Source organism: Hypomesus nipponensis, chromosome 11 (assembly GCF_054491055.1).
Source record: "Hypomesus nipponensis isolate SF chromosome 11, ASM5449105v1, whole genome shotgun sequence".
Classification (NCBI taxonomy): domain Eukaryota; kingdom Metazoa; phylum Chordata; class Actinopteri; order Osmeriformes; family Osmeridae; genus Hypomesus; species Hypomesus nipponensis.
The window spans coordinates 4,630,001-4,642,500 of record NC_140371.1 but is presented as its reverse complement, the minus strand read 5'-3'; the positions used below and the strand labels follow the sequence as shown (position 1 = coordinate 4,642,500).

General features: G+C 50.5%; 1 protein-coding gene across 1 annotated transcript in view; it reads left to right on the top strand.

Annotated features, from left to right (window-relative positions):
- LOC146267826 (slit homolog 1 protein-like) overlaps positions 1 to 12,500 on the top strand; it is an 84,751-nt gene that overhangs the window by 65,502 nt on the left and 6,749 nt on the right. Inside the window, exons 9-14 of the mRNA XM_084709390.1 lie at positions 3,492 to 3,563; positions 6,776 to 6,847; positions 6,957 to 7,028; positions 7,447 to 7,590; positions 8,805 to 8,968; positions 10,121 to 10,144. Coding sequence (XP_084565516.1) covers positions 3,492 to 3,563; positions 6,776 to 6,847; positions 6,957 to 7,028; positions 7,447 to 7,590; positions 8,805 to 8,968; positions 10,121 to 10,144 — 548 coding nt within the window. The remainder of the gene's footprint in view (positions 1 to 3,491; positions 3,564 to 6,775; positions 6,848 to 6,956; positions 7,029 to 7,446; positions 7,591 to 8,804; positions 8,969 to 10,120; positions 10,145 to 12,500) is intronic.

Genomic DNA, 12,500 nt, shown 5'->3' with positions numbered 1-12,500 from the left:
GACAGGGGGAGGAGAGGGGGAGGAGAGGGGGAGGACGAGAGGACAGCTCGGTAATCGTTGGAGCAGGTTTGATGTGTGCTTGAAGTTCATTATAAAATCACATTCAATTACTGCTAGACTGGCTGCTGGGTAGCACGACCTGCTTAATGCTGGCTTAATGAGCCTCAGGCACACACACACACACACACACACACACACACACACACACACACTAAGACTCTCATTACTCAGAAATGGAGACCCACTGACTCTCTCCTCTGCAGCCTGCAGCTAATGAGTGCCAGTTTGCTGTTTATGAGTTTGGAGACTGTGTTCTAAGCTTTCAGCTGGTTCACTTGGTTAGACAGACACACGTGCACACAAACACACACCGTACGCACACATGCTGGCACACACACAGACACACGCACCCCACGTACATACACACGCACCCTCACACACACCACACACATTCACTCACTCACACAGCGTTTGAAAAGGTTGCCCCTGATGAGGAACATGCTCAAGGCCTAATGAAAAGGATGAGGGGCATCGATCGTCACACACACACACACACATACTCCCACTCGTAAACACACACACACACACACACACACACAGGCCTGATGAACTGGCGGAGGAACATTGATTATCCATCTCAAGGCACTCGCTGGAATTGTTTCTTTTCTTTCTGTTGATTGGAGGGAATCACAGTTAGTCTCCAGAGGACAGAGAGGATTTGTGTGTGTGTGTGTGTGAGAGAGAGAGAGAGAGAGGGAGTGTGTGTGTGTGTGTGTGTGAGAGAGAGAGAGAGAGAGAGAGAGGGAGTGTGTGTGTGTGTGTGTGAGAGAGAGAGAGAGAGAGAGAGAGAGAGAGAGAGAGAGAGAGAGAGAGAGAGAGAGAGGGAGTGTGTGTGTGTGTGTGTGTGTGAGAGAGAGAGAGACAGAGGGAGTGTGTGTGTGTGTGTGTGAGAGACAGAGAGAGAGACTGTGTGTGTGTTTGTGTTTGTAAGTTGTGAACATACATTTTTGTCTCTCTCCTCAGTGAGGCCCTTTATCAGACAGAAGTAAACCTAGTCCTGCTCTGTCGATCCTAGTGACTGAAAGACGGCACTAGAGGGTTACACATGATGCTGCTCTGCTCACAGTCATAGAAACACACATGCAGATGTTCACACACACAGACAAGGACAGTCTCTCTCCCTCTCTCACACACACACACACACACACACACACACACACACACAGTACACTAACACACACACACAGTACACTAACACACACACACACACACTGACACTCACAGTCTCTCACATACTGTACACCAGGGGTTCTCAAACCTTTGCGGGCCAGGGACCTCCTTAAAAGGGTGAACATTTTCCAAGGACCCCCCCGATAAACATCCATTCAGCATACCCTTTGTGCTCTTAAATGGGCACAACATGCTTGTTTTACTGGTGCAAATGGTCCCCATCTGGGGGGTATTCCAGAAAGCAGGTTATGTGACATACAGCTGACACCCAGCGTTGTAGCAACATTGCCAGTAAGTTGCTGCAACATTGTGGGTTGGTGGGTTAACTTACCTGGCTATGTTGCATTACCTGCTTTCTAGAATACCCCACCGTAGGTTATTATGTATTTTTTGCACTTTTTAATGATACAGCACAATTTTACAATGGCAATTTATGGCAAATCATTTTCGTGGACCCCCTGGCTATGGTTCGGGGGACCCCACTTTGAGAACCACTGCTGTGCACACACAAGCATACATGCAGGACACGTACACACACGTGTACACAAAAACACACACGCTCTCTCACACACTTACATAGAGTACAATAAATACACACATACACACAAAAAACACCCGTGTGCACCCATACAGTGAGGCGATGCTCTGAGTCCAGACAGTTTAGTCGATGATATAAGGCGCTAAAGCCACTCAGCCCAACACAAGGCCTACAGACCACAGCACTGACACACTGCTGCACACACACACACACAGACACACACACACACACACACTCACACACACGTCAAACATAGCCACCACAGGAATCTGCGGTCTGGAATGACAGCCATTCTGAGAATGTGATTTGGGCCGCAGCAGATCCACAGAGCTTGGTGGCTACTGTCTTTGAAGAGGAACCGTCTCCACTTACCAATATGGAAACTCCAAACTCATAAATCGCGGCCTCCAATCAGCAGGCCTGACGAAATGACTGGTTGAATATTGACCCCCCAGTGCGTGGAGGTTTGGGGGTGGGGGGGGTCTGGCTGGTGCGTTGTGTAAGCGCTTCCTGCTCAGAGGTCAGAAACATAAACCTCCAACAGTAAGCCGTGTGTCCTCCTGTTCTGTGTTATCATGCTCCCACACAGAGCACAGCTATCACTGACCTGTCTGCTTCTCTACTGCCTGTCTGCCTGTCTGTATGGCAGAGAGGCAGGCAGGCAGGCAGGCAGGCAGGCAGGCAGGCAGGCAGGCAGGCAGGCAGGCAGGCAGGCAGGCAGGCAGGCAGGCAGGCAGGCAGGCAGGCAGGGATGCAGGGATGCAGGGATGCAGGGATGCAGGGATGCAGGGAGGGAGGGAGGGAGGGAGGGAGGGAGGGAGGGAGGGAGGGAGGGAGGGAGGGAGGGAGGGAGGGAGGGAGGGAGGGAGGGAGGGAGGGAGGGAGGGAGGCAGGCAGGCAGGCAGGCAGGCAGGCAGGCAGGCAGGCAGGCAGGCAGGCAGGCAGGCAGGCAGGCAGGCAGGCAGGCAGGCAGGCAGGCAGGCAGGGCTACAAAGAGAAAGCAGGCAGTGGGCCAGTCCAGGCCCCTTGCTCAGGTCTAATCCTTGTTAAGGCCGCTTTTAAAGGCTGTGATCTGACCTGCAGATAAACAGCCTGCTGCCTGGCACATCACTGGCTGGGCTGTGAGCTGGGGGCAGCCGCCAGCACGCACGCACACACACACACACACACACGTACACACACACGCATTGACTAGGCACTCGTAGAGATTTTCACGCACTCTCTGAAGCACACAAACACACATATGCTCACACACACTTGCTCATTCACCAACCGCGGAAACTCTGGGAGCCTGAGACTCTAATTTGGCTCAGATGGTCTGGAGAAACAGACAGTCTCTGAACCCCATTAGTGATCGGTGTGTGTGTGTGTGTGTGTGTGTGTGTGTGTGAGGGTGTGTGTGTGTGCAGAGCCAGATCCAGACAAGCCATAGAGGTTTCTTGTTTATTGTTTCCGAGGATGTTATGACTCAGAAGCCTGAACCAATTAGAAGAGAAGAACATATCTTTATTAGTCTGAGTCGACCAATCACCAAGGGGATTTGGCAATGCAGGATTACATTGCTTTGTTGCTATAGTGATCTCTATGGTTTGGTTAACTGATGGCACCTTTTGAACTTTTTCCTCTGTTCTGTCTGTCTCTCCTCCTCTCTCTCCCTCTCTCTCTCTTTACTTCTATGTCCCTCTCTCTCACTCACTCTCTCTCCTCCCCTCTCTCTCTCCAGACGTCTGGAGCAGAATGGCATCAAGTCAGTTCCTCCAGGAGCTTTCTCTCCGTACAAGAAGCTCCGCAGGATGTGAGTAGACGGCACGTCCTTCTTCAACATTTACATTTAGCAGAAGCTCTTATCCAGAGCGACTTACAGTAAGTACAGGGACATTCCCCCTGAGGCCAGTAGGGTGAAGTGTCTTGCCCAAGGACACAACGTCATTGGCACGGCCGGCAATCGAACTGGCAACCTTCAGATGACTAGCCCAATTCCCTAACCGCTCAGCCACCTGACTCCCTCAGCAGCACACTCTGGACGTTGACACACAGCACACGTGGAGGCTACACTACATGATGGGGGGGCTTGACACAAACACTTCGAAAAGGTGTTGGCTGGCCACAGCGCCTGGTAAATGGACCACATGTCAGCTACCAGGTCATGTGAACAATGTCATCTACAGTGCAACAATAAAATCTCTCTGTCATATATGACACGGGACAGTCCAAATGTAGGATCTCAAGGGCTGGTTCTAACCACTGCAGTCTCGGTGTTACAACAGGATCTCAGTCGCAACATGCGGGGCGGGGACAAACTCGCAGGTGTCTCAAGAAGTACTGTGTCGATGAGTGCTGCTGTCATGGCATGAAGGCAGACGGCCCCTGGAGGGGGGGGGGGGGGTTGGGAATGTGACTTGGTACAGTGGGGAGGCCTCTGAGATACGGGGGGAACCACAGATGTCATGTTTCTCTCCCTGGATGGTCGGAGGCTGGCTGGCTGGAAGCTGGTGGGAGGCTCAACCTCTCCCCGTAACTCTACCATTAACCTCTCCTCCACCTCTACCGCTCGGCCTCTTCCTTTTACCTCTCTTCTTCCAGACCTGACCTCCCTGCTGTGCTCTGAACTGACTACACCTAGACACAGACAGACAGACCGACAGACAGACGGACAGACGGACAGACAGACGGACGGACAGACGGACAGATGGACAGACAGACAGACAGACAGACAGACGGACAGATGGACAGACAGATGGACAGACAGACAGACGGACAGATGGACAGACAGATGGACAGACAGATGGACAGATGGACATACAGACAGACAGATGGACAGACAGACAGACAGACAGACGGACAGATGGACAGACAGATGGATGGACAGATGGACAGACAGACAGACAGACAGATGAACAGACAGACAGACAGACAGACAGACAGATGGACAGACAGACAGACAGACAGACAGACGGACAGACAGATGGACAGATGGACAGACAGACAGAAAGATGAACAGACAGACAGACAGATGAACAGACAGACAGACAGACAGACAGACAGACAGGCAGGCGGATAGACATACATAGATGTCTCTCTGCTATTAGACCAGCCTGCATTTAGACCACGACCACGCATGTCTGCCTCCTGACCCCCGACCTCCTAACCCCTGACCCCCTGACCTCTGCATGTCCAGCTGCCTCACTGCCCTCCCTGTCTGGGGCCCAACGTGCTACCATGTTAGCACGCTGAGCTGGTGTGATGTGGTGCGTTCTAAGGGCGCTCCCAGTCACAACGGAACAGGTGTGTGTGTGTGTGTGCTTGTTTACACAAGACCTGCAGGGTTGTCCTGACCTCTGCTGTTGACCTGTGTTCTCTGTAAATACCACAAACACACATACACAAATAAACACACACATGTATGTATATATAAACACAGACACACAAACACACACACAGCTACAAACACACACCACCGGTACTACCTTCCACACGCACACACACATAAACGCACACACTTTTTCCACCTTTGAAAATGCCTTATAGGCCTACTTTTTCCCTGCAGAAATCAAATGTAAGATTAGAAGTATATACAGACACACACATGGACTATAGTCGTTTCCACTGTATAACTGTACCTCATCCAGGAAACCTCAGGTCTTTGCACAAAGACAAACAGATACTTCTTTAGCTGTGATCCCCAAACGAGAAGATATCCCTGTTTTACCACATTGCTTTTCTCCATCAAGATTTCCTGTTGGCTGGAGTTCACTACACACTCAATTAACCTCTCTCTCCATCTGTCTCTCTGTTTCTCTCTTTAGTACTTTCTCCCCCCTTCTTCTCCCTATTTCCTTCCCTCCCTATATTCCTCCCTCCCTTCCTCAGTGGTAAGAATGGTAGAAGCCGAGCCTTAGTACTCCCTCCCTCCCTCCCTCCCTCCCTCCCTCCCTCCCTCCCTCCCTCCCTCCCTCCCTCCCTCCCTCCCTCCCTCCCTCCTTCCCTCCTTCCCTCCTTCCCTCCCTCCCTCCCTCCCTCCCTCCCTCCCTCCCTCCCTCCCTCCCTCCCTCCCTCCCTCCCTCCCTCCCTCCTTCCCTCCCTCCCTCCCTCCCTCCCTCCCTCCCTCAGTGGTTAGCATGTGGGTAGAGGCCTGTGGATCCTATTAACAGTGGGCATGTTCAGAAACAGCCCGTTCCATATGGACCGCAGCCCTACACCTCATTAATACACCAGCTCCACCACCATGTACCCACACACACACACACACACACACACAACCAAATAGACAGACACACACACACACACACATACAGGCAGGCTCACAACCGCACGGAAGGTGAAAACCATAACTGTGAAATCTCTGTGAAAATGTGATTGGATTTTTTCCTGCTGAATTTACAGCTCTATGAATGTCACCGCCATATCTAAGAGTTCTGGAACCCAGCTTTGATGTCAAGGCAGATCAAATACATCACTCTCCATCATTGCTGTGTTTAACTTCCTGGTTGGGCGTGGCATCCTCATGACTGCTGTGAATATCTTCCTAAGTGGGCGTGGCCTTACCATTAATATTGTATATAACTTACTGGGTGGGCGTGGCCTCTCCATCACTGCTTTGTGGAGCTTCCTGGGTGGGAGTGGCCTTATCATTACTGCCGTTTATATGTTCCTTGGTGGGCGTGGCCTCTCCATCACTGCTGTGTGGAGCTTCCTGGGTGGGCGTGGCCAAGACATAGGAAGGAAAAACCTCCCACACTGAACATCTCCATGGCTGACTCTTATGTCTCCTCCCCCCCCCTCCCCACTTCCCACTCTTTCCTGTCCTCCTTTCACACTATCTCTCGTTATCTCCCCCGTGTCTCTTCCACAAATCTTCCTCTCCTCTGTTCCTCGACCTCATCTCATCCCCCTCTCCTGGATCTCCCTTTCATACTGTTGCTGTCGCCCAACTGACTCTCTCCTTTCCTCTATCTCTCCCCTTCCCCTCTCTCCCCTGTCTCCCCCATGACTCCCCTGTCTCCACAGAGACCTGAGTAACAACCAGATTTCAGAGATCGCTCCTGATGCCTTCCAGGGCCTGCGCACCCTCAACTCTCTGTGAGTCTCTCTATGTCTGTCTCTGTCTCTGTCTCTGTCTCTCTCTCTCTGTACTGTGTTAATGTGTGTGTGTGTGTGTGTGTGTGTGTGTTAATGTGTGTGTTTTCAGGGTGCTTTATGGTAATAAGATCACAGAGCTGCCGAAAGGAGTGTTTGATGGTCTCTATGCTCTACAGCTGCTGTGAGTATAAACACCTACTGTAGTACCATGTACTGCACCATAGTACCACAAAGTACATTGTAGTACCACCTAGTACAACATTGTCCCACATTGAATACTCCCATATAGTACCACATAATACAACACAGTATTACATATGATCACAGTACAATCCAGTATTACATAGTATCACATAGTACCACAAACCGGAATCTAGTTCCACATAGTACCACATCACACACCATCTCTGGTCCTAGTCTATCTGACTCTCTCTCTCTCTCTCTCTCTCTCTCTCTCTCTCTCTCTCTCTCTCTCTCTCTCTCTCTCTCTCTCTCTCTCTCTCTCTCTCTCTCTCTCTCTCTCTCTCTCTCTCTCTCTCTCTCTCTCTTTCTCTCTCTGTCTCCTATCTCCTATCTCCGTCTCTCTCTCTCTCTGCTAGGTTGCTGAATGCCAATAAGATCCACTGTGTGCGTGCCAACGCCTTCCAGGACCTCCAGAACCTGTCTCTGCTGTCACTGTACGACAACAAGATCCAGACTGTGGCCAAGGGCACCTTCACTGCCCTCAGGGCCATCCAGACCCTGTGAGTCTATCTGTCTAGGCACACACACACACACACACACACACACACACACACACACACACAGGGGTCCGTTAGCCACACACACCACCCAAACTCTCTGACACATACTGAGCTGTCATCATAAAACATGAGTAACGCATACTTGTTTACTGCTCTGGCCTAATAACACAGGGATGGAAACATGAGGTGGAGAGGAAATCCATCATTCTGACAATTACACACACACACACACACACACACACACACACACACAAGCATGCACACAAACACACACGTGCCAACGTGCTCACGCACAGATACACATACACACGTACACCTAAGCACACAAACAAACATACACATGTACAAGGCCACATACACACACACACACACACACAAAAGCCCTGTCGGTAGATCAAACGCAAACCACTTCAAGCCACAGCCTTGTCAGGACAAACACATAGCATGCCCATGTCCATGGCTTGGTGATCTTGATATATACAATACCCCTCCAGTCACTTTACTGTACACCTACTGTACACCCTACTATACACCCTACTGTACACCCTACTGTACACCCTCTATACACCCTACTGTACACCCTACTGTACACCCTACTGTACACCCTCTATACACCCTACTGTACACCTACTGTACACCCTCTATACACCCTACTATACACCCTCTATACACCCTACTGTACACCCTCTATTCACTCTACTATACACCCTACTGTACACCCTTTAAACCCTACTATACACCCTACTATACACCCTACTATACACCCTACTATACACCCTACTGTACACCCTCTATACACCCTACTGTACACCCTCTATACACCCTCTATACACCCTCTATACACCCTACTATACACCCTACTATACACCCTACTATACACCCTCTCACACACAAAAATACACGCAGGCATGGATACACACACTCGTTCAAACACACCAGTTTGCAGTGTACAGCTCCAAACCAATGTTCTCTGTCTCCACTTCCTTATGTGATGAATGATCTTCCTTGTTCTCCTTCACCTTGCCGTCCAATCTCTCCCATTCCTCTATCGCTCCATCCCTTTCTCCCCCCCTTATTCTCCCTCCCTCCCTCCCTCCCTCCCTCCCTCCCTCCCTCCCTCCCTCCCTCCCTCCCTCCCTCCCTCCCTCCCTCCCTCCCTCCCTCCCTCCCTCCCTCCCTCCCTCCCTCCCTCCCTCCCTCCCTCCCTCCCTCAGACACTTGGCCCAGAACCCGTTCATCTGTGACTGTAACCTGAAGTGGCTGGCAGACTACCTGCGCTCCAACCCCATAGAGACCAGTGGAGCGCGCTGTGCCAGCCCCCGCAGGCTGGCCAACAAGCGCATCGGGCAGATCAAGAGCAAGAAGTTCCGCTGCTCTGGTAGGATCTCTGTCTTTCTGTCTTTCTGTCTGTCTGTCTGTCTGTCTGTCCAGTCTTGGTCTTTAAACCTCTTCCTCACTGTCTAAACTTTCTCGAACTCTACCTCCCCTTTTCCCTCCCTCCTTCTCTGCCTCCCTCTCTCTGCCTCCCTCTCTCTGCCTCCCTCCTTCTCTGCCTCCCTCTCTGCCTCCCTCTCTCTGCCTCCCTCCTTCTCTGCCTCCCTCTCTGCCTCCCTCTCTCTGCCTCCCTCTCTCTGCCTTCTTCCTTCTCTGCCTCCCTCTCTCTGCCTCCCTCTCTCTGCCTCCCTCTGCCTCCCTCTGAGTGAACGCTCCTCTCCTCTAGGCTCCCTGTATGCCAGATGCAGGCAGCTGAGCCAGCACAGGCAGGGGGCCAGGGCGAGAGACATTGACACGCCATGGAACATCTCTTGTTCTCCTCTCGGTCTTCCCCTCTGTCCTTCTTGACCGCTACCATTCCCTCCTTCTTTCTCTCTGTTTCTCACTCTCTCTTTATCTTGCTCTTCCGGTCTCCTCCTTGCCCTCGTTTGCGAACCCTGACTCTCTCTCTTTGACTTTCGCTCTATGGCTCTCTCTCTGAATCTGGATCTCTCCTTGGCTCTCTCTCTTACTCTATCGGATGCTCTCTTTCTCTTTCTCTCTCTTACTCTTACTCTCTTTGACTGTCGTTAGCTCGTAAAATGTTATAAAGTTCAAGGTTTTGTTATCAGTACCGACGGGTGCATTTGTTGGGCCCGAGATATGCGGGAGATTCAACAATTTGCAGTTCAAAGCGAGACAACAGTTTCTACACATGTCGATATCCACGGTTCTTCCCAGGTTCACTGTGAGCCACGCATTCATCCATGTTCATCACTGCAGCCAGCATTGTCCAAGTGTGACCATGACGACAGTGTGCCTGTCAGCCAACATGGTCATAAACACATCTTAATGAATGTCATTGAGATGTGTGGATAACCTGCTCTCACGATGCTCATATATACTGAGCCTGTATATATGGCTGAACAGGACCACAGCTCCGCCATGGCTGTGTGTGCGTGTGTGTTTGTGTGTGTGTGCGCACGCGTGTGTGTGTGTGTGTGACTGACATCACTGCCTCACTGACATCGCTGCTTCTCTCTTGTCTCCATCACAGCTAAAGAGCAGTACTTCATCCCAGGTGAGTGACTCGGGTGTCTGTGCGTGTGTGACGTTCTCTCTTTCGTCTTCTCTTCTTTCTTTCTCTCCCGTCTTTCAATGTCTATTTCTCTCTCTCTCTCTCTCTCTCTCTCTCTCTCTCTCTCTCTCTCTCTCTCTCTCTCTCTCTCTCTCTCTCTCTCTCTCTCTCTCTCTCTCTCTCTCTCTCTCTCTCTCTCTCTCTCTCTCTCTCTCTCTCTCTCTCTCTCTCTGTGGAGCAGCCAGCCGCCTGTGGCCTTTGGTGTCTAGCTCTACTTGTTGGGCAGCTTGGCGTGTGTGTGTTTGTTTGTTTAACTCAGTCTTAGCAGAGAATCTAGGAAGCAGAAGAGGTCCTTCTTTGTTTTGGCATCGGCACAGTCACTTACCAAGATCCAGACAGAGAGAGAGGCAGAGGAAGAAGGGGGGGGGGTATAGGAGTGAGAGAGAGAGAGAGAGAGAGAGGGATGGAAGAGAGAGAGAGAGAGAGAGAGAGAGAGAGAGAGAGAGAGAGAGAGAGAGAGAGAGAGAGAGAGAGAGAGAGAGAGAGAGAGAGATGTGAGAGAGGAAAGAAGGATGGAGAGAAAGAAAGGAAGAAAGGCAGAAGGGTGGTTAAGAGAGTAGAGAAAGAGAGTGAAAGAGAGAGAGAGGCATAGAGAAGCAGAGAGAGAGGAGAGTATGTCCAGCAGTAAAAGCTAAAGAAAATAGAAGCCACCAGAGGACCCAGATTCCTATCAGCGGATGTTTCCGGAACCCTTAACAAGAGCACTTCCTAGAAAATAACTAGCTGTGTGTCTGTGTGTGTGTGTTTAAGATTCAGCTCCATGGCTAGCTGCAGGAACAAATGGGAGAGCAGCAGTAAAACTGGGAGGATCAAAGAATGGACTGATTAATGAGGGATCAGTTCTTCTCCAGTAATGATAATACACACACACACACACACACACATAGATACACACATACATACACAGATACAGACACACACATACACAGATGCAGACACATACACACAAACACACACACACATAGATAGACACATACACACATACATACACAGATACAGACACACACATACACAGATGCAGACACATACACACAAACACACACACACATAGATAGACACACACACACATACAAAGATACACGCATACACACACACGCACACACACACATATACACTCATAGACGCATTCTTTGCTCCAAAGTTGTAAGAGTGGAGGGAAAGTTGGTCGAGGTATGAATGACTAACTTGCAGGCGGTGAGTGAGTCACACCTTGGAGGGTGATGATGAGGAGGAGGATGAGTCAGAGCCAGGAATCCTCCGGATCAAAGCTGACCTCCTACTGTGATTGCTTCCTTGGAGCAGGAAGGGGTCCCTTCCTGGAGTGCAGCACTGCATGGCTGTAATGACTAGAATTACTGTCTGCCTGGCCCACTCTGGACCTGACGGAGGTGGAAATAGGGGGGGGGGGAGCAGGGAGGAAGGGGTGGGGGGAGGGGAGAGTTAGGGAACGAGACAGCAAGGGTGATAGGGAGAGAGGGAAAGGGGGTGTGTGGAAGAGGGAAGGGAGGGAAGGGAGGGAAAGATGGAGGGAGGAACAGAGAGAGATATGGAGGGACAGGGGGAGAGGGGAGAGGACAGGACGTTATTTATGTCTGGCTGGTGTTGAGAGAGATGATGGAGGGATTCAGGGAGACAGAGAAGAGACAGTGATGTCATATGGTCCAGTTAAAACTTCCGTCTCATAGAATAGTTTGCCTCTTTAGAAAAGTTTGGCTTCCTGGTTGACTTGCTCTAGTTTAAATATGAAGGTTCGATTGCCCACCCAGGGGTCTTTGGGTATGTTGCATGGGACCCTTTTGGGCTAACTGAACACAAACTGTGGATTGTAGTATTACACACATTTAAGTTAAGTGGATTTACTATGATTGTCGGTTGTCATTGTGTTGCATTTCCCTCCCTTTCCAACAATTTTATAACTAATAACGTAAACTTTTACGGTCGTTTTTTAAGATCTTTTGTTTGGTAGCGACAGTTAGCCACCATTAGCTTGTAGCTATCTTCGTTAGGTGACCACCTTCGTGACACCCAAAAACTCCCTTGTTGTAATGACGTGATGTTAGTCCCCACCTTCATATGTTCAACTTAGGTTTTACTACCTCAGTCTACATTCCTGTGGCCCAGGGAACTCCACTTCCTGTGGCATCACACCTCAAACTCTGATTGGCTGGGAGGTGTAAGTACCGTAGCGTGTTAACATCACGGAACACTAACCAGCAAGAGAACACTGGGATGCTCTCTCTAAGTGGACGCACGCACGCACGTATACACACACACACACACGTACACACACACACGTACA